This window comes from Mesoplodon bidens (genome assembly GCF_964165515.1).
Source record: "Mesoplodon bidens genome assembly, chromosome: 4".
NCBI classification, from domain to species: domain Eukaryota; kingdom Metazoa; phylum Chordata; class Mammalia; order Artiodactyla; family Ziphiidae; genus Mesoplodon; species Mesoplodon bidens.
In genome coordinates, this window is record NC_138160.1 from 121905301 (window position 1) to 121931696 (window position 26396).

Genomic DNA, 26396 nt, shown 5'->3' on the forward strand with positions numbered 1-26396 from the left:
TTAAAAATCTGTTATCAGCTAGGAAATAGGAATAAATTTTTCTTACAGTTATTCTCAGAGAAAAACAAGGAAGGGGAAGAAGGCAAAGGAGGCTTGGGAAGGTCTTCCTCTGGCACGTCCTTTGTCATGCTGTGATTGCGTGTCTGGCTGTCCAGGGAGGGGCCTGGGTGGACGTGCTGGCTTCTCTTACCTGATAACCAGGTGAGGCTACAGCAGGAGCTTCCTCTGTGTGTGTGAGTAGAACCATTTCTTTGAGGCAGACATATCCTTCCATCTCGGGGGTCCTTCTGTGGGCCTTGCCCAGCTCCCCGAGCAGCGGACTTTCATTTCCCTTGGGGTCATAGGTTCAAAGATTCATACAGTGTGTGGGAGGTAGGGGAGGGGACGAAAGATGCTGTGAGGGGAGAAGGAAGGAAGTGGCCCAAAGATAACAATACCTAAGGCATCATTTCCTTTAGAAAAAATGGACAATCAGCCATGATACCAGAGGAAGTGAAAACCAAAATAAACATTGGCAGCTCTCTACCTTTGGAGTGTTTGTGTGTATACCCAGGTGGCATCTTAGCAAGCTGTTTGAGATAGTTAATTACCCTGAATAAGAGAGGCCCTGTTGACTTTAAGTGAAGCATAAATCAGCGTTAATAGAAGGAATGACTCGAGAATCAGCTGCTTATCTTCTGCATTATTCTCCAATAGAGGGTGACTTAGTGGTCTGGAAAAGTGATGGGGCACAGCCTTCAAGGACAACAGGGAGGGAAGAGATGAGAAAGGACTGTTGTCCTTGTGAATACTGGCACTAGGTTTGGCATAAGAGCTCCTTCTTCTCCATTACTGGAGCCATTTAGAAGGAAAAGTGTGGGCCACGTTCTCAAAAATGTATTTTACATAGAGGACTTTGCAAAGACTTTGGTCATCTTTGAAGAAAAGAGTTCATTGTTGGTCTTTGGTGATTCTCTGTGGCTTACCACCGATTCCTTAATTTAGGTGAAGGATGTATATATGGTGCCTCTAGATGTTTTTATAGCCAGAGGACCCAGCAGTGCCTGTTCCCTCTCCTCCTGTAAGGATCTAAGGGAACTGATGCTCCAGGGACAAAAGCAGCAGGAAGTCAAGGGATCATATTGTTATAAGCTGGGGTTTTGCCTGACTTTCCAGTGCAGAGCTCTTTGATAAAGTGGGCTGGGCATGTGGCTTTGTCTGAAGACAGGTCAGTATCTACCTTGGTGCTTACCGTTCCTGCCACAAGCAAAGTGTGAGAGTTTCCTTTACTCTCATTATTAGGGCTGCTTCTCAAAAAAGGAGAATAGGTGAAACAAAGTGAGATTGTGTCTAATAAGTAAAGGTATGTTCATTTAAGGACTAGAAGATTAAACACAACAATATAAAGTGATGCAGCTGTGTCTTGGTGTAACACGTATTTGAGGCAGGTCAGAGGGGACAACTCAGATGGTGTGAGTTGGCATTGAGAAGTTCAAGTTAGAATGGGGCTGGTCTCCAAATGTAGTCGAACTGAGCTTGTGATGGAGGTGAGGTTCTGGTTCTTCTGAACCTTGTTCAGGCTTTAACTATAATCCTGTCTTCAGGTTGAGATTTGGGACTGAGGCAGGATATGTAGAGCTTGGGAAGGGGCCAGGGAAGCATAACAGCAGTGAAGTTTACATATGGGCAGTGAGAGGAGAGAGGGCAGGAACGTTTATTTACCTTGGAGAAGTGGAGGCTGGCAGGGGATAGGGTAGGGACATGAATGGTTTTTAAGTATACGAAGGCATGTTGTGAGAATTGTCGTGAACAGATGTTTTCACTCTTCACTAAAGACAAGACTAAACAAGGAATGGGCTTACCTTTTAGGCTGTGACACTTTTTTTTTTTTTTTTGTTACACGGGCCTCTCACTGTTGTGGCCTCTCCTGTTGTGGAGCACAGGCTCTGGACGCACAGGCTCAGCGGCCATGGCTCACGGGCCCAGCCGCTCCGCGACATGTGGGATCTTCCCGGACCCGGGCACGAACTCGTGTCCCCTGCATCAGCAGGCGGACTCTCAACCACTGCGCCACCAGGGAAGCCCTGTGACACTTCTAAGTGAGAATTTAGGGAAACCACCTAAATGAAAATGTGGGAACATGAGATTATTTTAATAAAGGAATCCAGAGCATTTACTTCTGGAGAGCTTCTGGAAAGTACAGAAACACACTTGAGCTGAAATCTGATCTGGATGATTTTCTTTGATTTGACTTTGCCTTTTAGACTGCAGACTCAGGACACACCGGCTTCCTTTTCTCCCTTCCTTGTTGGTTATCAATATAACCACACCCTTCTGCATGATAACCTGATATTATGAATATACTAGAAGGAGACTGAGTGGGAGCCCTGGTCTTCAGCTTCTGAAGAAGCGATTTTCTTAGGAGGTGATGAGGCTCCCAGGGGAAGAGCTTGGCTGTTGGTGCCAGGAGACCTGGTTTCAAATCCTGGCTGCCACTTACTGTGTGTTTTGGGGCAAGTTAGTTAACCTCTTTGAATCTGCTTCCTTACTAATAAGTTGGAGATAATAGCAGTATTCATTTCATAGGTTGTTATGAGTAGTTAGTGAGCCAGGGCATATGAAGTTACAGTGCCTGGCATATAAGAAGTGCGCAGTAAACGATAGCCATTATTATTACCTTATTCTAGACTTTCAAACCGGGGCTGGGAACTCAGATACAGCTCCATAATACCTTTTGAACCTGCTTATGTGAAGTTTGCCCTTCTGCCTTCATTACAGCTACTGGCATTCCTACAAGGACTCTTCACTTTCTATCACCATGGTTATGAACTGGCCAAGGACTTCAACGACTTCAAGACGCAGTTGACTATCAGCATACAGAACGTGAGTAGGCGCGGGGACAGGCTTCCTTTCCCTTGCTAAGGGAAGGAAAAACAAAATATGGGTCTGGTTGCATACAGATCACTTAAATGGACTGAGATACAGGTGGGGAGGATGGGTCTTGCTTGGGTTCAAAGGGCAGTGGGGGTCAGGCATATTTCTAGGGTGCTTGATGGTCCCAGGTTAGAGCATCATCCTCTCCCCCATTATTTCAAAGCACTATTTATGTTCTCGGAAGTGCTGCTGCCGATTATGTTTTAAATCTGTAACGCCAGAATCAGGATTTCCTTTGGCAGTGGAAGTCCCAGCCCCACCCAGCCCAGCCTCCCTCTGTGCATCTAGCTGCCTGGTCCCATAAAACCACAGAGTGTGTGTGTTCAGGGGATGGGGAATGGGGTACACATGCTGGCCTTGGCCTCAAAGGATGTGCTGTTGTTCAACTCTCAGTGAGGCTGCCAGGAAATCCAAGTAGGTGCGCCCTACTCCCAATCTCCTTTCCCACATTGTAAGCAGCAGGACCTTTGGGTGCACAGAGTCCTGCTTAGGACTCTGGTTAGCGGTCACTGGGGCTCAAACCCCCTTCTTCCCTGTGTGATGGGGCCACTTTAATCTGCATGTTGTCTTTGTCTCTGGATGATCCTGTGTCCAAATAAACCCAAGTATGTCCATGCGGGTTGGACTGCACGCTTTCAGAAGCCTGAGCTTGCCCCCTCATGGTTCTCTACAGTGCCTCAGAGAACAGGAATTTGCAGGGTCTTGGATGACCTGTCACAAAGCATGGCTTCCCTTGGGCCGGGTCCCTCAGAAGGCAGACTCTGAAGTGGAGATTTATACAGAGCAGGTCCCCGGGAGGCAGTGTTGGCAGAAGCACCTGTGACAGAGTGAGGGCAGCAGGCCCTGCTGGAGGAGAAGCTGAGTGGTGAGGACTCAGCCGATGCCCTGGGCCCCCTGGAGCTGGGATGGTCCCTTGACCCTGCCCCTGTGGCCCCTGGCTTCGCCTAGTTGCTGGGTGCAGGGTGCCCTGGGGGAGGGGTAACCTTAAGTGAAGCAGCTCCATTTGAGGAGGGAGCCATCAGCAAACAGCTGGAGAAAGAGCATCTCTGTCCTGGAGGGAGGTGGAGGGCGTACTCTGCTGTGGACCATCTGAGTCAGAGTGGCCTGGGATGCTTGTTAAAAATGCGCATGTCTGGGTTGAGAGGCGCTAAACTTATCTTTCAGGGTGAGAACTGGTCATTTGCGTTTCCTGCTGGTTCCCCAGGTGATTTTGATGGTCCCTAGAGTTTGAGAGTCATTCTGACATAGGGCTTTAAGGCCAAAGTATATTTCTTAAAAGGCAACTTTTTTGCCTGATTCCTAGATTGCTGAATGTTCCTTACCTGGTTTTAGATCTAAGAATTCTGTAGGTTGATGTTCTGAAGTGCTAGAGATGGGAACAGGGTTTCATTTCTTTGATTTGAATAAAATTCCTTTCACCCTAGACAAGAAATCGCTTTGAAGGCACCAGGTCAGAAGTGGAATCCCTGATGAAGAAGATGAAAGAGAATCCCCTCGACCACAAGACCATCAGTCCCTACACCATGGAAGGGTACCTCTACGTCCAGGAGAAACGTGAGTGCTGGGTTGGCCAGCAGTGTGGGTGTACTCATGCCTTTTTCCCAGGAGCTGGGGGGTGTATCCAGTAGTGCCTGGCCTGGAGTACGTATTTCGATGAAGGAGAGTGATTTTATAGTTAGGTTTCCTAGGGGAGAGATGCTGTCCACAAGGTCTTGTCTACCTCCCAGTGATGTGTTATGTTTCCTTTGTAACTGGGAATTTCCTTGCAACATGGAATTCATTGAGGCTCTGCGGTGCCACTTCTCTCCCTGGTGTCACTCTACTCTTGAGGTCCCTGTACCTTCAATACCATACCCTTGGTGTAGAGGCCTTGGAAAGGTCTGGCTGGCTGGGCCTTATTGTCATATCCTTCGGTAGACTTAATAGTTGGTGATGTTGTTTTCATTTGAGACTTGTTTCAGCAAGGCCCAAACAATCATGACTTAGGCCCTTTCTCTCTTCTCCTCAACCCCTGTCGTTCCAACACTTAAATTTTAGGAAAAGTAGAAACAAAAGCTCACTTCAAGAGCCAGGAAGAAGAGCCATTGACTTGCCCATATGACGTCAAGAAAAGAAATGCCAGGTGCTGCTAACCCAGTGTTTTCAACGATGACTCAGATTCGTGCACTGGGCTATTGCACTCCCAGACTTAATTCACGCGTGCGGTGCTAGAGATTAAAGAAAGTGCATTGTTTTTCTTTAATGGGTAGCTCTTCTTGTAGTCTCCCACCTGTGCTTTCTGGCTGGGCACTGTTGATTTAGGATTAGTTAAATATCTTCACTCCTATCTGCTTCCGAATGGAACAAAACACTCAGTTTCAGTGATTATTCTATTTAGTGATTACTCAAAAATTTCCTTGGACTTAAAATTGTTCCCTGGTGACAAAGGTGTAGTAATGGGGTTGGAGGTTGGAGCATCGGTTGTGATGAGAGTTTTGTGTCCCTTATTCTTGCAGGTATGAGCTTGCTAAGGCTTGTAAAAAACAGAAGCTACTTTAGTTGTGTGTTATACCTGAATATATGGTCTTATCTTCTTTGGCCAATGAGAAGACCACCCCCAAAAGTTTTAAGTCAACTTGAAAATAAAAATTTTTAGGACTATAAAAATACAGTTCAGTGTCCACTTATAACACGTAATTTATTAATATTGGTCACTTACGTGTAAAGTCAGTATAAGCACTCACATGACATTGTACAATTTTATTCAAACACTTCATGTGTTTTTTCAACATTAATGTCTTGATTATCATTAGAACCATATTTTGATTCTCCAACACAGTGGTCCAGAGCATATCATTAGAATACAGCTTTTTTTTTTTTTAATTTGGAAGTTTTTGTAACTTATTATTTTGAAGTAGTTTCAAACTTACAGAAAGTTGCAAGAATAGTATAAAGAACGCCCATATGACCTTTACCCAGATTCACGAATTTTTACCATTTTTCCAGTTAGATCATTCTTTCTCTCTCTGTATGGGTGTGTGTGCATATCACCGTCACACACACACACACACACATATTATAATTTTTTCTGAACCGTTTGAGAACAGGTTGCATATACCATGCTTCTTGACTTCAGTGTGTATTTTCTCAAAACGTTCATTTATGTAACCACAGTTACATATCCAGGAAATTTAACATTGATAAGATATTTCATCTAAACAATATTTCATATTCCCATTTTGTCAGTTGTCCCAGTGATGCCCTTATAGAGCATTTTGTTTTCCTCCAGTACAGGAGCTTGTACAGCATTTAGTTGTCGTATGACGACTTTAGTCTCCTTTACCCTAGAACAGTTCCTCTGATGACATAGACGTTTTTGAAGAATATCGGCCAGTTCTTGTATAGAATTTTGTTCACTGAGGGTGTGTCTGATGTTTCCTCATGATGAGATTCAGGTCATGCATCCCTGGTCAAATCCTACATAAGTAATGCTGTGTTCTTCCTGGGTACCACGTCCGGAGCAAAGGATGTTCCTCTGCCCTCCGTGGCCTTGTTGACTTTGATCACCCAGGCAAGGTACTTGCTGCTTTCCCCACTGTGCTGTCACTGTTTCCCTTGTAACTGATAAGCGGTCTGTGGGGCGGACACCTTAAGACCGTGCCCTTCCCTCATCAGACTTCGCCTCCCATAGAGTGAGCATCCATTGACAATCCTGGCCTGGACTGACCTTTACTGTGATGGTTGCAAAATGGTGATTTTGCAGCTCTGCCACTCCCTCCACATTTATTAGTTGCCTTTCGGTGTGCTATAAGGAAGCGTCCTCCCCCTTTCTACCTCCCTCCTTCTCTCCTTTCCTTCCTTCCTTCCTTCCTTCCTCCCTTCCTCCCTCCCTTCCTTTCTTTCTTTCTCTCTTTCTCTCTCTCTCTCTCTCTCTTTCTCTCTCTCTCTCTCTCTCTTTCTCTCTCTCTCTCTCTTTCTTTCTTTCACCTGTCTATCCATCCATCTTTCTACTGTCAGTATGGACTTCAGAGTTCCCATTTTGTTCATTAGGCTAAATCCATTACTGTCCTTGTTTATTATGATGCTCAAGGTGTCCAAGATACAGCACTTTTGAAATCTTTGTGTTGTGCTGTCTCTGGAATTTATTGTCTAAGCCACAGAACCACAGTTGAATGGTTGGTGTTTTCATTTGTCCTTGATGCTCCAATGTAGACACTCTGTTGCTTTTTAAGTATACTAAGTGACATCCAACACTTGCAATGGGCATTCATACCCTGAAAGATAATTATTAAATGTCTGCTAAATCTGTTTTCATGTTGTCATTATTGTTTTTTAATCATATCTGCTATGTGATCTCTATAAGCATCCTGAACTCATATTGATTGAGGTCCTTGCAGGCTAATAATGCCAATCATGCCTTCTTTCTCTAACAGTACTTTGTTGTTTGAAATAAGGTAATTGGCCAGGCACCTGATAAAATCAGATACTGTCAGGATTTGTCTGTAGGGCATCTACCTCTTTCCTGAGGGATAATTTTGAGGGACAAACTCCTTAGATTACATTTGAGCATTTACAGTTACTTCTGTTCCACATGTCTGGTGTCTCTGGGTTTTCCTTGTCTGCTTTTCAGATCTTCTTGAGTTCTGCTAAAGTAAAAATTAGGGGTTTGGAAGTAGGTCAGAACCCCTGTACGTGGGTGCACATGGTCGCAGAACAGCTGTGTGGGAAGCATGAAGCCATCACACCAGATGGGAACGGTGACAAGCACTTTGAGGGGCTTTTCTGTGTTCCTTCTCAGTTATCTTACTCCTGTCAGGGGAGAGAAAGGAAACTTCAGTTGGAGATTGATAATATGGGAAAGTGAATTAATTTCCCCAGGGAACCTCTACTTCCCTTATATTTTAAGACCCATCGGATGCAACATTTAGTGGCAAACAGTCTTCCTTGGTCCTTGGGGAAAGCCCTGGGTCGGTTCCATTTCCACCTTGTGGAATCAGATTTCTGCCTGTTCACGTCTAGCTGGTGTGGAGAGTATATCACTCCTAGAAACAGTTTAAGGATAGGTGAGCATTGTGAGTTACTGGTTGTGTGTTTTTCCAGCATGCAGTGGACGTGTAGAGATGTTTTATGGGGAATATTACCTTGCAGGTCATTTTGGAACTTCCTGGGTGAAGCACTACTGTACATATCAACGGGATTCCAAACAAATCACCATGGTACCATTTGACCAAAAGTCAGGAGGAAAGGGGGTGAGTTCACTTTTAAATTTCATGCTTGATGTGCTTGGTTAACATATGATGAGTATAATGCATGTTTGAAGTAACACCTCCAATTTTCACTGTAATTTTCTTAATTTTTATACAGTAGTTCCAGGAGGCATGGCACCTGAAAAAGTAAATAAAACAAGATGGTTATTTTGAGCACTAAGTTACATTGGCAGCTGCAATTAAGAAAGCTTTTTGTATTTCACATATATACAGTGTTAAGTGTGTATAATGTGTTTAGATGCTAGAAATTCTTGGATGACCTCATCCTGTGAAACTGATTCTTGTCACTCTCACCCAACACCCAGAGGGCTGCCAGTTGGCAGCTTAGATGTCCCAATTATCTGTTGCTGTGTAACAGGTCACCCAAAAATGTAGCAACTTTGAAAACAACACCAGTCATTTTAGTATTTCCTACAGTTTCTGTGGGTAAGGTCTTTGCGGAGCATTTGGATAGATGGTTTGGGCTAAGGGTTTCTTATGCTGTTTCAATCAGATAATGACTGGAGCTGGATCATAAGGGTCTGAAGCAGCTCTGGGCTGGTCAGATATAGCTCTCTTCTTTTCTCCTGACCTCCTCTCCCATTCTCTTCCTTCTTTCCCTCTTGCTCTGTATAGTCTCAGGGCCTGTCCTCTGGCCTCTCTACATGGGCTATTCTGGGTTTCCTCACAGCATGGCAGCCTCAGGGCAGCTAAAGGATTCAAGAGTGAATATTCCAGCAACAAAGGCAGACCCTGCAAAACCTTTTAATGACCGAGGCTTAGAAGTCATATTGCCTTAGGTTGGCCCCATGTGTTGGTTGAAACAGTCATAAAATGCCCACCCAGTTTCAGTGTGAGAGGACATAGGCCCTGCCTCTTGATGAAGGGAGTATCAAAGTCACATTGCATTGAAGAGCATGTGGGATGGAAGATATTCTCGTGGCCGTCCTTGGAGGAGATAGTCAGGCTGCATCTGCGGGGTCCCCACTGCTGGGAGCTCCTTGCTGTGCCCCAGTGGTTCTCCTTTCCTCTGGGAGCACTCTGTCTGTCTGCGTTTTCTTTTTAGGTGATCTGTCTTTTCTCTCTGGCTCCTCATAATATCTTCTTTTTTTTTCTTTTGGTATTCTACATTTCATTATGATAATCCTTTCTGTGAATTTTTTTCTTTTTTCCCCCAATCTGTTGTGCTTAGGCATTTTGGCCTTTCTGGATTTGAGGATTGGTGTCTTTCAGTAACTTTGGAAAATTCTCACCAATTATCATTTTGAATTTTGCCCCCCTCCCCATTCTTTCTGTTATTTAGTATCTCCTTCTGGAGATATTTAAATATTTTTTAACAAAAGTATTTATATGTTGCATTTCTTTGAATCTCTGGACTCCGTTCTGGATAATTTCTTTTGTTCTATCTTTAGTTTAAATAATTTTTTGGCTGTGTCTAATCTGTTGATAAAGTAGTCCTCTGTAAGTATTCCAACCCTGGCCCTCTTCTCTGTGGCAAATTTTTGTGCATCCTGTTGGGTTTGCATATGTGCGGGCATTACAGTGTAGAGGCTAAGAGCACTGGCCCTGAGGTTGGACTGCCCAGGTCAGTGATGTGACGCTGTTGTCATTACTGTTAGCTACTCCCCCATGCTGTCCCCTTGCTCTCTGCCACTTCCAGTTTTTCTTCCTGGCTTTCTTTCTCTTAGACCACAACGCAGGAGTTGATCAGCATCTCTGTCCTTCCCTGTATCAAGGCAAAAAAAGCCAAGGCTCTTTTTTTTTTTTTTTTGCGGTACGCGGGCCTCTCACTGTTGTGGCCTCTCCTGTTGCGGAGCACAGGCTCCGGATGCACAGGCTCAGCGGCCATGGCTCATGGGCCCAGCTGCTCCGCGGCATGTGGGATCTTCCCAGACCAGGGCACGAACCCGCATCTCCTGCATCGGCAGGCAGACTCTCAACCACTGCGCCACCAGGGAAGCCCTAGCCAAGGCTCTTTTCATGTGTCTTGTTAGTGGTAGAGTTGACTTATAAATAATCTCAGGGAAGCAGATATGTGAAAATATCAAAACATAGAGAAATTACAGAGTTAGAAGGAGTATTAAAAATCTCCGTTAATAGGAGTTCCTTATTATTCATGAAATGGAAATAGAGTTAGGTCTGCCTTTCTTGGGTCAAGTCATAGTCCTTTTCTAACTCCTAGTCCTTCTGGAAATCAGATTCACTGAGTTATTCTCTCACACAGTCTTTATTTTGGGACCATTTATCTTGTGCTTTCCTAAACCTGGAGTGAAGAACTCTGTTGTATTTTCTCTACTCCTTTCTTACCACGCTGAAAGTGAAGGGCAGACGAATTATGGTGTGTGTTTGGGACTCCTTAGACTTTAGTGGGATAATAGGAAATGCCTCACTGAGTTGTTAAGAGGCTTATATGCATTAGTGTATGTAAACTTCTTGGGACTGAGCCTGACACATAATAGAGGCTGCCATATTAGGAGCTTGATATTATATGAAATAATTTTTCTAGTAATAATTACTTATATTTAGATTTTGTTTTATATTTTTCTAAAATATTGTCCTTTATCATCCTGTTTTATCCATTTTTCTTACTTTACAAAAGAGGAGATTGTGGGTCGGAGAGAGAGAATGATTTCTAAGGATGTATGTTGAAAGAGTTACTTTGAACCAGTGCTCAAACCCTGATTCTGGAGCCTACATCTCCTGATTCTGAGGTTCATCATCATAATAAAAGAATAATACTGTATATGTGTAAAATAATAGTTTTCCATGACGCCATTCTGTTTCCTCATCCTCAGGGTGAGGAAATGTGAAGACTGGCTGTCCAGAGGTGATGTCTTCTCTATTTATACAGGAGAATCATGTGATGTCATTGTATGTGTGCTTGTACAAAGCTCTCCTAGGAGCTGGCGGCAGATTTAATGTAGAATATAGGGTGTTTTCTTTTCCTAACACGCTCTTTGTCCACCCTGTCTCTCCTTCCCTGTCCCTTTCATTTGGATTATTTTCCTTTGAAAGTACCTGCTTTTCTCTTAGCTTCAGTCCAGGAGATGTGAGCGGATTTTCTGCATCCTTTTGGAGACAAGGCCTGTGTGTGGTGAAAGACAGTTCCCCGCGTTCTATCCTGTGAGATGAGGGTGCTCTCTGTGGGAGCCCTGGAGCAGCCCAGAGCTGACCCCGTCCCTTTCCTGGCTTGAAACCCTTCATATGTTCCCACTGCTCACAGTATACAGACCACAGTCTGCATGATCTGGTCCCTGCTTCCCTCAAGCCCTCTCTCAGCCCAGTTTCCCTCTTGCACAGGGATTCCAGACACACTGGCTTCCCTTCAGTTCCTCCAGGGCTCCATGGACCCCCACTACAGGGCCTTTCCACCTGCTGTTCTCCACCCTTGATCTGTGCTCCTGGTTTTATCTCCCGTGGATCTTTGGGTCTCAGCCCAAGAAAGCCTTTGCCGACCTTCCTGCCGAGGTCACATCCCCTTAATGTAGACGTTTGTAGCACAGCTTGCCTCTTTTATTGTAGTGTTTGTTATGGTTGTAACTCTTCATTTATTTGTTTAAGTGATTGTTATCTCCATCCCCTGTTTTTTTTAACCACGAGTACTTGAACAGATCTTTATAGATTTTTTCTTGATATGGAATGGTCTTCTTGGGAACAGCGTCTTATCTTCTTCTTATTTCTGCTTATATTTGACAATCTTTTATAGTTCCCCTGTTTTCTCCTATTTCTCAGGGATACCTCCCCCTAAGCTTTCAGAGTGAGAGGTAGTCCAACGCCATTAAATCAGAAATAGAGTTAGACATTAACATGGTCAGAAGTCCATATGTTTGGGCATTTCCAGTCATACATTTACGTGTTGCAGAAGGAGCAATTCTCAATCTGAGAAATTAATCTTAGCCATTCAGTAAAAGACAATAGATGTAAGACTTGTGAATATAAACTGTCTCTTCCTAGGTCTGCTGTGTTTTGTGTGCTATTCTGATATTAGTGGGTGGTTAAGTTTTACCATACGTAGTCATATTTCCTATTATTCAACAAACTAGGCAAGTTTGCTAATTTCCCCCCTAGTTTAGGAAGAAAGATTGGCAGATATAGGAGAAAAAGGAACCCTAAAAAATTCCTACGTGACAGGAAGAGAAGAAACCAGGGGCAGAAACCTCTGTGTTTTTAGACAATAAATTAGTGTTGTGTGATAAAACTGTTGCATTCCATTTGTACAATGGAATACTACCCAGCAATAAAAAGAAATAAGCCCTTTTTTTTTGTACCATGGATTTTAAAAATTGCCTTTTTTGTTTTAATGTTTAATTTTTATTTTTTTTATTGACGTATAGTTGATTTACAATATTACCTAAGTTTCAGGTGTAAAACATAGTGATTCACAATTTTAAAAAATTATACTCCATTTATAGTTATTATAAAATATTGGCTATGTTCCCTGTGCTGTACAATATATCCTTGTAGTTTATTTTATACATAGTAGTTTGTACCTCTTAATCCCTATCCCTGTCTTGCCCCTCCCTCCTTCTCTATCCCCACTGATAACCACTAGTTTGTTTTCTGTGTCCATGAGTCTATTTCTTTTTTGTTCTATTCACATTTGTTTTATTTTTTAGATTCTACAGATAAGTGATATTATACAGTATTTGTTTTTCTCTTTCTGACTTATTTCACCGAGCACAATACCCTCCAAGTCCATCCATGTTGTTGCAAATGGCAAAGTTTCTTTTTTAATGGCTGGGTAGCATTCCAGTGTGTGTGTGTGTGTGTGTGTGTGTGTGTGTGTGTGTGTGTGTGTGTGTACACCACTACTTTTTTTTTTTAACATCTTTATTGGAGTATAATTGCTTTACAATGGTGTGTTAGTTTCTGCTGTATAACAAAGTGAATCAGCTATACATATACATATATCCCCATATCCCCTCCCTCTTGTGTCTTCCTCCCACCCTCCCTATCCCACCCCTCTAGGTGGTCACAAAGCACTGAGCTGATCTCCCTGTGCTATGCGGCTGCTTCCCTCTAGCTATCTGTTTTACATTTGGTAGTGTATACATGTCCATGCCCCTCTCTCACTTTGTCCCAGCTTACCCTTCCCCCTCCCCGTGTCCTCAAGTCCATTCTCTACATGTGTCTTTATTCCTATCCTGCCCCTAGGTTCTTCATAACCTTTTTTTTTTTTTAGATTCCATATATATGTGTTAGCATACGGTATTTGTTTTTCTCTTTCTGACTTACTTCACTCTGTATGACAGACTCTAGGTCCATCCACCTCACTACAAATAACTCAATTTCGTTTCTTTTTATGGCTGAGTAATATTCCATTGTATATATGTGCCAAATCTTCTTTATCCATTCATCTGTCAATGGACACTTAGGTTGCTTCCATGTCCTGGCTCTTGTAAACAGAGCTGCAGTGAACATTGTACACCACTACTTCTTTATCCATTCATCTGTTGATGGACACTTAGCTTGCTTTCATATCTTGGCAATTGTAAATAATGCTATGAACATTGGGGTTCATATATCTTTTTGAATTAATGTTTCATTTTCTTTGGATATATACTTAGGGGTGTAATTGCTGGATCATATGATAGTTCTATTTTTAGTTTTTTGAGGAACCTCCTTACAGTTTTATGCAGTGGCTGCACCAATTTACATTCCCACCAACAGTGTACAAGGGTTCCCTTTTCTCTACATCCTCACTAACATTTGTTATTTGTGGTCTTTTTGATCATAGCCTTTCTGACAGGAGTGGGGTGATATCTCACTGTGGTTTTGATTTGTGTTTCTCTGATGTTGAGTGATGTTGAGCGTCTTTTCATGTGCCTGTTGGCCATCTGCGTTTCCTCTTTGGAAAAATGTCTATTCAGGTCATCTGTCCATTTTTTAATTGGGGTGTTTGCTTTTTTGTTGTTGAGTTGCATGAGCTGTTTTTATATTTTGAATATTAACCCCTTATTGGTCATATCATTTGCAAAAAGAAATAAACTTGATTTGTACAACATGAGTGAATAGCAAATGAATTATGCTGAGTGAAAAAAGTCAGACGTAAAAGAGCATTCCATTTGTATAAAGTTACAGAATATGCAAGCTAATTTGTGATGACAGAGAACAGATTCAGTGTTTGCCTGGGAATGGACTGGGTGGAGGGATGATGGATTACAAAGGGACTTACCAGGAAACTTTGGGGCTGATGGAAATGTTCACTACCTTGATTGTGGTGATGATTTCACAGATGTATACAGATGTCAAGACTCATAAGTTGTATGCTTGAATATGTGCAATATATTATACATTTAAAAATTATACTTCAATAAAGCTGTTAAAACATATTTATTGCACACCTACTCTGTTCCAGGGCCTGTTTGGTCTCTGGGGACACAAGGGTAAGCAAAAACAGACACAGTACAGTATGCCCTCAAGGAGCTTAGAGCCTAATGAGGAGAGAGACATTATTTGAATCATCACTTACAGCAACAGCAAATCTTACCTGTGATCAGTGCTGTGAGGGAAGGAGGGGTACATGGTGCTATGTGAACATGTCTGGGGGTGTTTGACCCAGTCCAGAAATGTTTCCCTGAGAAGTGACCATTGAACCAAGGTCATAGAAGTCCAGAGTTGGAAGGAGACCTCAAGGTAATCTTGTTTCAACTCTTATCAAATCTATAAATTCAACCTATTTAAGCCAATATCAACAAGAATTCAACCTAGCATGGGCTGATGCTGTACCATCATGATCTATTAGTACTCAAGACATTGGGCTCTAATTACAGATTTTATTTGCATGAGGCTGTGGGCTGAGAAGGTTTATGACCAACCTTCCACCTCCTGTGGTCTTGAACACTCAGGTTTGAGAAGATGAAATGTTCGCTTCTGTTTATGTGGCACGTTTGTCCTGGAGAGGAGCATGGCCCGAGTTCTGGCCTCATCTTGATAGTCTGTGTGTTCCCAACAGGGAGAAGATGAATCAGTCACCCTCAAATCCTGCACACGGCGGAAAACAGACTCTATTGAGAAGCGGTTTTGCTTTGACGTGGAAGCAGTAGACAGGTGAGTAGTTGTCACACTTTTTCTCAGGAACAAACATTGCCGAATTTGGATTTCTTTTCCATTCATTCAAAACTTTCTGTTTTTTCCCCCCTCTTTCCCTTCTCCATATAGACCTCAGGCCAGTTACTGATTTGCAAGAATCAGTATAGCCTCCCCATCCTATAGATTCAGCCCTGAGCCCCTGATTGGTTGGTTTAATTTTAATGTCAGGGCTTCCCTTCTTGAGAATGTGTGTTATGTCTCAGGAGGATGAATATATGTTTAAAGAAAACTGTTTAGCATGATTGTTTCAGCTCTTTAAGATTTTTTTTTTTTTTTTTTTTTTTGCGGTACGTGGGCCTCTCACTGTTGTGGCCTCTCCCGTTGCGGAGCACAGGCTCCAGACGCGCAGGCTCAGCGGCCATGGCTCACGGGCCCAGCCGCTCCGCGGCATGTGGGATCTTCCCGGACCGGGGCACGAACCTGTGTCCCCTGCACTGGCAGGCGGACTCCCAACCACTGCGCCACCAGGGAAGCCCTCCTTAAGATTTTTTACTTCAAAATTTTTATGTAACGATTCAAAAAGAGTTAGATAAAGGGAAAAGTGGAAGAAGTTCTATCAATTAAAGAAAAAGCTTTTATGAGAGAGTAGCACTGACATGTATATACTACCAAATGTAAAATACATAGCTAGTGGGAAGCAGCCGCATAGCACAGGGAGATCAGCTCGGTGCTTTGTGACCACCTAGAGTGGTGGGAGGGGGAGGGTGGGAGGGAGGGAGATGCAAGAGGGAGGGTTATGGGGATATATGTATACATATAGCTGATTCACTTTGTTATACAGCAAAAACTAACACAGCATTGTAAAGCAATTATACTCCAATAAAGCTGTTCAAAAACAAAATTTTTTTTTAGTTACAGTATTTCGCCTACCACTGTGTGTGTGCATCCAGGAAAGAAAGCAAACCGCTTTCGACATCAGTTTTAGGAGAGGGAGCTCTGTGTTGTGTTCCTCAAGATTTACAGTCTCATTAAGTTGTACCATTTCATGGTGTTAAGCTAGTTTGACAGCATTCCAGTTCTTTGAGACACTTTACTTGGCAACAGGTTAATTCTTTGAATGAAAGCCATGAGTTAAGCTTATTTGAGCTGTCTATTCAAGATCAGCAGTGCTAGCACAAAGATCCTTAAATCTCAGCATGATTGTCCTATAATGCTGTTAATTTATCCCCTTTATTTTATTTTATTTATTTTTTAAAAAGCTACACCACTTTGTCAAGCCAGTGTCTACCCTCTCTGGGATGTTTACCTGTGGCCACTTTACAGCAGCTCTAGAGGATCTGGAGCGCGAGTACCACCTGGCCTGTGCTGCTCCATGTGCTGCCAGTTTGAAATGCCTTCTTGTGGCATGGTGTGTCCCTGTGTTGTGGCCCCTGAGGCTGCTAGAGCACCCGTGGAGAGAGCATGCCTGTTTAGCCTAAATCAGACGTTTATGGAAGCTAACCGTGTCTCATTAGTAGTCTAGTTATTACAGCTTTGGCTCTCAAGTCAGGCAACCCAGATCTAAATTTTGGCTTTGGTGCTTAGTGGCCGTGTGACTTTGGGCAAGTCACTTAATCTTGCAGGGCCTTGATTTCATTCTCTGGAAAATGAAGATGGTTATAGTACTTGGTTCCTAGCATTGTCAGGATTCAAGAAGAGAAGGCATATAAAACACTTGGCAGACTGGCAAATAATAAAAGCTCAACAGTTAGCCTTTATTATTTGTTAATTAGCATGTCCTGCATGTTTACCTGACTTGATATTTCAAAAGCTAGACTCTAAATGCAGAATTTAGTCAATATCATTTGTAAAGAAAAGAGAGTACCCCAATCGTTCACCATGTGTGGGTTGTGAGAGGGGAAGGGAGTGGAGAAGGGCTGTATGGTGGGGTAGGTTGAATTGGGGTAGCAAAGGGGGATTGCAAAAAGTGTGCCTCAAACTAAGATGATGCTTGACTTTAAACCAATCCTGAGTCAGGATGCTTTAAGCCCTTGTAGGCATCTCTTCTATTCTAAGCATGGAATTTACTGGAGTTCATATTGTTGGAATCCATGAAAGGTGGATTAGCAGATGTGCTTGTGTGGAAATGGAGCCAGTTGTTTGATGCTGGTCAGCTGAATAGTTCCCAGAGATGATCGTCTGTTTGCAGGACTGCCTGGGTGAGGGCAGTGCCCTGCATTGCAGCTCTTGTTAGATTTGGAAATGAGGTCAATGATTCCTTCTGAAGCTGAATTGTTTTCTTCTTCAGAAGTTTCCCAGAAGTTGCCGAGAGTTGCTTTTTAGGCAATTAAAACTCACCATGGTTCCTCCATCTCATTTCCACCCTTACCAACACTTCCTACCACCTTCCCCCTGTATTATGCCCAGAAAAGCTTTGCACATCCCAATTATAAGCTGAGAGCAAATGTGTCACATTCAGCATACTGAGTGGGTTTGGGAAGTCGATTGCTTCTAGGTCATCATCTCTGGTTCCCTTGGCATGACGTGGAGGGGCTGCAGTTGTGGTGCAGAATGAGGCTGCTAAATCTCCTCTTAATAAGCAGGAGGGGAGTAGATAGTACCGTTGTATTATTTGTAGTTTTTTGTTTGTTTGTTTTTTGCCATACGCGGGCCTCTCACTGTTGTGGCCTCTCCCATTGCGGAGCACAGGCTCCGGATGCACAGGCTCAGCGACCATGGCTCATGGGCCCAGCCGCTCCGCGGCACGTGGGATCCTCCCGGACCGGGGCACGAACCTGTGTCCCCTGCATCAGCAGGCGGACTCTCAACCACTGCGCCACCAGGGAAACCCTTATTTGTAGTTTTGATGTTCTGCGTATTGTGATGCTTTCTGCCTGGGGAGAGCCTGCCCCTTTCGGGGCCGACCAGTTCTTAGAGTCAGCCAAGGGCTCAGTGTGGTGAGCGCCATTGATGTGTGGACTTCCGGTCCAGAGCCACAGCACCTCTACTGGCTCCAACAGCCCAGGAGGCAATATTCCTCTACCAGACACATAGGGACCACTCCCACAGCCTATTAGCACCTGTGAAATTATTCAAACCAACCACTCCTAAACGATTTACCTATCCCTGCCTTGCCTTTGCTGCAGAAACTCTTAACAAAGGTCGTGGTCTAGGCTCTCCCCTCCGACCACTTCTGCCTCCTGGATGATGCTGGTGCTTTCCCATGTGGCCCTGTGTGGTGTGCCAAGTGTCCTGTTTCTAACACCTGTGGAATATAAGAAACTTGGTTTGCCTGAGCCCCTTGTGTGTCTCCTTTTGTGGTCACACCTGACTGGCCATCACCCGAAATAACAGAGAACATCAATGAAAACCCTTCTCTCCATTTTCTGTATAGGTTGTCGTCTTTGGTCTCAAAGATTAGGTTACTGTTGGCAGTATTTTCTTTAGTGTCTTTCTGCATTTTCCCCCCACATCCAGGAAGGGACAGAGGTGAGAGGGAAAAGGCATTTCCACACACTCAGGGGAGGCATTCCTGGGAACTCTGCCCGGAGTCCCATTCTCTGGAAGCCTCCTACGCCTTGCTTTTTCACTTTAGCAAGGAGGGGATGTGCTGCTAGCTGTTCTGCTGTCTTGTCAACCTTCCACAGACTTCTCAGCTTCTACCTGCTGAGCTGGATAGGCAGAGGGGCAAAATGCAAAGTTTAGCACCTAGGATATGTGAAAGCAAAAGAGGGAATGGTTATATTTAACAGCATGAGGTTTTAGAATGTTCCCAGATCATGTTAACTGTAGCATGGATAAGCATTATGTAGTATCTGTTAATGTTTTGTTCTATCAAAATATTAATACATGCTAAAGCGTGGATTATTTGACTTAGAATATGTGATGATGTGTGGTTTTAAGGTTGAATACTTTTATCCTTCAGGCTCAGTGATGATGTTTCACGTTGCTCTGTAGCAGAAGCTGTAGCCTTTAGGAAGTGATGTTCTAGGAGGTCAGTGTTGCAAGCTGATGACATCAGTGTCTCTTACTGTGTGGTGAGAACCACTCACCCTCAGCATCCACAGCGGTGCTTGTTAGAACTACAGCTATAGGCCCCAGACCTATATAATCTGACTTTCTGCAAGAGAGACCTTGAAATCCACTTTTTGAATAAGCTCTTCTGTTATCCTCTATTCTTAGTCAGAATTGGTACATTAAACAGCAGGCATATTGCAGTACAGTTTTCTCAGAGCACATGAAAGCATTTTCCTTATTAGAAACATAACAAGCAACAGTAAAACAAAACAAAAATAAAAAACCCTCAGGCTTCTTTACTAAGGAGCTGAATTCTTAGCCTTGTGGAGGAGAATATAGCTAGTAGTAAAGGTGATCACCAGCCTCTGTTACAGGTAACCAGGAAAAAAAGCAACAACAATAACCGCAATAAAACCCACCTTTTTAGTTAACTATGGAGGTGGGGTGAGGGGACCAGCAGTAAGGGAGCACTTTCTGGAAGCTGAACACTGTTCATGTATTTCATATAATTCACATGTAATCCTCACTACAGCCCAGGGTAGCTTGTGCTCCAAGTATCTCATGGTACTGAGGAGGAATCTACACTTTAGAGGGTGAGTCTTACCCAAGTTTCAGGTGGGATTTGAACTGAGGGTTGTAGGACCTCATTGTAGGGCACTTTGCTGCCTCAAAACTCAGGGTTTTTAGAAACATTTCGAGTGATAAGCCCAGTGCTATCTGTACTTGGATTTCAGGGCCACCACTGACAATCACCTTGCTGACTGTGAAATCTGAGGAGGGCTTTCTCACTCTAATCATTGGCATTTGGTGCGTAAACTAATGGTGGGTGAACTAAAGCAGCACACTTGCTTCTGTTCCCATATTTCCTGCCGTGTACCCTTCAGAGAGCCCTTGCGTGACTAACAGTTTAAAGAGGCACTGCAGAGAGAGCACAGGCCAAGCACAGGGCACATAGTTTCATAAATAGTATGTATTTTTTTTTTTTTTTTGCGGGCCTCTCACTGTTGTGGCCTCTCCCGTTGCGGAGTACAGGCTCCGGACGCGCAGGCTCAGCGGCCATGGCTCACGGGCCCAGCCGCTCCGCGGCATGTGGGATCTTCCCGGACCAGGGCACGAACCTGTGTCCCCTGCATCGGCAGGCGGACTCTGAACCACTGCGCCACCAGGGAGGCCCAAATGCTATGTATTTTTTGTACACCTCTTCTTTTACCTTTTACCTTTTGTTCTTAAGATGACACTCATTTCTGCTTATCTCAGGAGACTAGCATAAGTAAGAAATCAAAGCAATAGTGCCATTTATCAGGTGATTGTTTTCATTGTATCCCAACGCATTGCCGTCAATTTGTTAATCCTCAAATCCTGCTGAAAGTGGTTAATCCCTGACATTTCCATCCTCTAGGAGGAACTGATGTGACTCTGACCCATGAATGAGCTAGAAATCAAATTAAGGGTTAATCCAGAGCTTAGGGATTTAGATTTATAGTTCTTGAACTTCTTGTGTCAAAGATCCTCTTTAATACCGTGAATACATTTCGGAACGTTACTTTTAATTCTTACATCTAAGTTCTCTTACAACTTTGACATCACAAAACTAGACCTGTACTCCCTTCTCTGTATCCTCCATCCTTCCATATTGACTTCCACATAATTGTATAACTCTACATAATTACATCTCATCTATCCCTTTTCTCTAGTGTCTGCCTTTTTTTTTGCCTTTTTCACAGTACTAGTTTTGGGGGGAGGTTCAGACCTAAGAAGATGCTGAAGACCCCTGGACTTTTCTGAGCAAATGTTGCACAAGCTCATTTTAGCTCTTCATGCCTTTGGCTTTCTTTGAAGAGAATTTTATTGTTTGCAACATTGAAAAATGAAACTTAGTAGAAATTCTTGTGACTTCAGTTCCAAACTGAAAAATTGCTTAGACCGAGGTATCATGTCCATCAAATCAATGTGATGCTTCTTTGAATTTCCCTTCTGGTTTTGTTTTTCAATTCATTTTCAGGACTCTAGCATTTAGAATATTACATAGCTTTAAATGAACATGTGTGGGTTGTAGTAGTTGTGGGTGTTGCTACAGCATTCTCCAAAGAAGAATATTTTCTTATTTTCCTAGAAGATACTTGTTATGGGTTGAGTCGTGTACCTCCCAAATTCGTATGTGGAAGTTCTAATCTTCACTATCTGACAAGGAAAATTATTTGGAGATAGGGTCTTTGCAGAGGTAGTTAAGTTAGAATGAGGTGATTAGGGTGGGCCCTAATCTGGTATGACTAGTGTCCTTATAAAATGGGGTAATTCAGACCCAGTGCCAGACAGGTACACAGGGAGAATGCCATGTGACCATGAAGGCAGAGATCAGGGTGATGTGTCTTCAAGCCAAAGAATGCCAGAGATTGCTGGCTGACCACCAGAAGCTAGGAGAAAGGGATGGAAAAGATTCTCCTTTCCATACTTCAAAAGGAACCCATCTGCTGACACCTTGAGCAGGAACTTCTAGCCTCTAGACCTGTGAGATAATACACTTCTGTTGTTTATGCCGCTCAGTTTGTGGGTCTTTTTACAGCAGCCCTAGCAAACCAATACAGTATTGAATAAGAGGGCCTTTCTCACTGAAACAGCCATAAAAGGGGCCCCCGACAGCCTTTTAGATGGATGGCCCAACACACACTCCTTAAACAATCCAATTGACAAGGAGCCCCACTTCACAAAGCAGCCCTCTCAGGTAAATTATCTTCCGTATTCTGGATACTCTTTACGGCAGCCTAAGCTTTCATTAGCTTTTTAAAAAGTCATCCTTTCTTATCCCTTAATAAAGAAGCATTCTTTGGTGCCTTTGTATTACCTTACCATAGAACCAAACATTTGAAAGTTTATATGTTATATTGGTTAAGGGACTAAAGAATAGATTTATCATTTTTTCTTTAAAGTGTGTTAACTCTTTTTGAGGGAACTTAGTGTAAAATTCCTGGGTAAAAATGGGACTTCATTTAAAAGCAGCCGTTAGGGGTAGTGGCGTGTGATGCTTGCCAATGTCTGTCTTCAGTCACTTTGAACAATTAACTCCACCGTGCAGTAACTTATGGAAATGAATGAGCAAATGTAGGGGAAATATTTGTTTAAGCTAAAGAATCATGGTGGTAGTCATCTCCCAGCATCTCTGCATTTGTTTATCTTTAAGAGATGTCTCACAGATGTATGTGCACATGTGTATTTTCTCCCAAATGTCTTCCAGGAGGGACCACTAAACCATATGGAAAATAATAGAAACAAAAGGCTTCTTTTTGATGCACTGAATCAATGTAGTCTCTTGAGGGGTGGTGTTTGTACTTGGGGAAAGGAAATAATTAGAATGCTTTATGTTTTCCAGGACTAGCTGACCCCAACAGAAGTCCATACATTTGAAGACGTTATGTAGAGTGTTGAGTGCCCCATTCCCACCCTTGGTACTCTCCAGAGGTGGGCAGCAAAGGACAACTTATTAGGATGACAGGGGTACTGGGTGCTAGTGGTGTCACAGGGACCAAGACAAGCATAGCCCTTGCCTTCATGGATCTTACCCTTGACTGTAGAATGGGCAGACACATACACATACATTCCTGCAACTGAAGGTATAAATACTAGTATGTTGAGTGTTCCAGCAAACTTGGAGGACCAGAATGCTGTAGGGAAGATGTAACACACAGAAGGACTTCACCCTTCTACCCTTACAGAGAATGACGGCATGACTAGAATGCCCTGAATTTTCATTCCCTCTCCCCTTCCCCTCCCTTCCTCATTTATTAACCATAACTACATACTGGAGACTCTGCTGACCGTGGAGATATAAAGTTTAATGAAGCATTATGAATCTAATGGACTTTCCTTCTTAAAAGTGATCTGATTTTTCTTGCAAACCAAATCCAAAGTCCTCCTTCTGTGAGCTTTCCACGAATAGGTAAAGAGAGACAGCTTTCTTCTGAACCAGTCGCAGCCTGGCATGTCATACCCACTGTCAACTCTATCCTCGCGTCCCACCGTGTACTGTGTATTTGCACAGTGTACGAGCTTTTCTTTGTATTGGTTGGCTGGTTGTTTAATTAGGTATGTTTTATATAACTGTTCCATTCTAAATATCTGTCTCAGGTAATTGGCTCCCAGCGGCAGAATAACGTCATTTTATCCAGCTTTTAATCCAGTACTGTGTGCATGTGGTTGTTCAATTTTGTTTTTTATGGTAATGCAATTTTTGAGTTAGATTATTTTGTTCTTTCCTTCGGGACTTTGGTGAAGTACTGTGTAAGAGACTACAGGAGCTGAATCATGTTAGTTGATATTTAAACTAAAATTTGAGCAAGTACACACACAATCTGCATTTCTGTATAGGTAGGACAAAAAAACAAACAAACAGGAAAATGGGAGATTGGTAAGAATAGTGGCGGCTAGAAAGATTAATGGAAAATCTGAATAATCTACCGCAACCCTCCAATGAGTCACCACTCTTATTTCAAGTCCATTTTTATAGAAGGCTGCATGATGCTGGTAAAAGATCGAGGCAGCCCTAAGTTTGAATTTGAGATCTGCTTCTTTACTAGCTGTGTGAGTCTGGGCTGGTGGTTTAACCACATCTGTAAGGTGGGGCTAATCATACCTAACCTTGCAGGATTATTTTGAAGGTGGAATGCTGTAATATTCTTCCCTGATGGTAGTTCTCTGTCGGAAGAGGTTGTTCCTTTGAAGTTTTTCGCTCTACCCTAAAACCCGGGACTTCCTTGTTCTTAATGGTGAACCATAGCTTTGGAGGGTATTTCTTTGAGCCCGTTTGTTTCATTTTGATGGCATGCCTTTTTCCTATAGTGCCATGACTCTTCAAGTCATCTATAAGCTGAGGGTGAATACAGGTGCTTTAAGTGTATATCTGCAAAGGGGCTGCCAGGGGAAGAATCTGTTTTCAAACTATATATGCGATAACCCATTATTTATCTACATTTCCTATACAAGATAAAAGCTTTAAGCCCCTCCTTCCAATTTATGGTCTCAAAAGGAAACCGTACTAATTTTAAGTTAAAATAATACTCTTAGTTTGGTATGTGGTGTGTATGCATGTACTTGTTTGTGTGTCTTCGTGAGATTGTGTGAGTGTTAAGACTGTGTGTTTTCCAAAAAGAATCATCTTATGTAACAGACTTTGTTTCAGTGCTCAGCCTCTAGATGGCAGTTTTGTATATGTATTAGTAACTATTAGCTGGTCCCGTTGAAAATTAGCTGTCCTTTATACATTGACATTTAGTAGTCAGTGGTGCGTGTGTGTGTGTTTCTGTGGAAGAAATCATCATGTGAATATTACCTCTTAAAGGAAGGGTATTCTAAGTGACTCATTCTTTCTCTAGAAATTCCTTCCTCCCACCCTTTTGTGATAGATCATTTCATACCCAGTTTCCTGCAGAAGCAAGCATGGTCGGTTAATACAACTTCTGTTTAAACATTACATGTAACCTTGCTTTCCGAACTCAAGTGTCGGGCTCTTTGCTTCAGGGACAGCTTATCTGAGGATGATGAAAACAGATGAGTGATTGGGACGTTCCAGTGTGTGTGCTGAGAACCAGCCAGTCCTGCTTTTCCCTCTTGGTGTGGCCTGTCTTTATCTTTTGCAACAGATGAATCCATTTTTCCTGGTTTCAAACTTCCCCTCCCCTCCCCTTCTCACCCCTTGTTTGAAATAATATTTGATTTTGCCTTCCTGCTGGTTGGTTAGAGTGCTGGTCTCAGTGCCATTGACATTTTGGAGAGGAAATGGCTTTTTCCTTCCTCAGAGGGTGTTCTCCTGCTCTGACTTCCATGATTTGGGTGGGGGTGGGGGGGGAATATTGTACTTTCTGAATTGCTCCTTGGCTGTTCTGTAAAATGAGCTAGCTAAGAAGTTCTTAGAATCTTTAGAATTCATGTATTTTTTTAATTACTGGGTTTTTTCCCTTTTAAAAAATAAAATGAGAAAGTATTCGCTGTTTGATTCTGGTTTAAGTAAGAGCGGGATGTGTTCATTAATGGACTGTGGTGTGAAGTAAGGCAACCTTATTTATATTACTTCTGTTACTTATTTCTATTCTTATTACTGTTTCTATTCTTTAGCCTGCATAGTGAAATTTGGAGTTTTATTGATTGAGTATACCAGTTTGTTTGCCAATTTCTAAATATAAAATGAGTTTATTTTTAAAAAATCGAAACCAAAATTTTGCTGTTACATAAGTCCAAAGAAAAGAGATGGTTCAACCAGCAAACTCCACTTACCTGCATGTCTGATCATCATGAGATAGAATACTAACAAAGAAAAATTGATAAATGACCTAGAAGATTTCTTGAATTAGAGTATTTTTCATAGTTTGTTATCAAAATAGCAAGTGTTTGCATTCCCCCTGAGTGTTACCCATCTGGCAATTAATAATCTTTCTCCTGGTGCTGGGCGTTGAAATCTGCTTACTCCTGTGTCCTCGGTGCCCATGGCATGCGCATCACTGGCACTGAATATGTTTCATTTAAGACCGTGTAACTTACTTAATGTGCCAAAGATGTTTCTGTCTGGGCTTCCTGATGTTTCATGACTTCAGTCTCCTTTAAAATAAAAGTATAGGAAATTATCTGATGTGATTGGCCATATTACTCTTCAGACTATTATCATTGCTATGGTCCTAATTATTTTAGGACCTTTCCTCTCAGGACGTCACTGCTTTAGGTTATAATAGGTTATGGTTCATTCATTCATTAGGATCAGATCCTTTCTAAATAATTGATTAGAAGCCTGCTTCTGAAAACTTCTTAAGGGGTATGTGTGTGTGTGAGAGTGTGTGTGTGAATGTATGTGTGTTTGGGTTGGGGGGCGGGGGAGAGGAAGTCCCTTCCTCCCTCTCCCCTTTCCTTCCTCCAGAGAGAGAGAGAATGAAAGAGAGAAGTGCCTTCTTTCCCCTCCCTCCCTCCCTCCTTCCTCCTAAGGAACTGGTCACCCTGGATCCCCAGGGCACAGACTCTGCCTGCACAAGGGGGCAGTACAGTGTTGTGCTTAAAGTTGGGCCTTGCTTTAGAGTCAGGCAGACTGGGTTCAAGTTGAGGCTTTCCTGCTACCTAGCAGTGCAAGATTGTGCAAGTCATTTCTGAGTCTCAATTTTTAAAAGAAGTATAATGATAGTACTACTTCACTGCAAGGAACAAATGATAATGCAAGCAAAGTCCTTAACCCGGTGCTTGGCCCATAATAAACAC

The 26396-nt window shown here is 42.8% G+C and overlaps 1 protein-coding gene across 3 annotated transcripts in view; it reads left to right on the plus strand.

Moving 5' to 3' along the window:
• Positions 1 to 26396, plus strand: part of ARHGAP26 (Rho GTPase activating protein 26) — a 483661-nt gene that overhangs the window by 142134 nt on the left and 315131 nt on the right. For all 3 annotated transcript variants that reach the window (XR_014015710.1, XM_081232450.1, XM_081232451.1), the window contains exons 7-10: positions 2758 to 2862; positions 4338 to 4467; positions 8041 to 8141; positions 15094 to 15188. Coding sequence is in view for 2 of the 3 variants with exons in the window: in XM_081232450.1 (XP_081088576.1) it covers positions 2758 to 2862; positions 4338 to 4467; positions 8041 to 8141; positions 15094 to 15188 (431 nt within the window). In the remaining variant the exon portion in view is untranslated. The remainder of the gene's footprint in view (positions 1 to 2757; positions 2863 to 4337; positions 4468 to 8040; positions 8142 to 15093; positions 15189 to 26396) is intronic.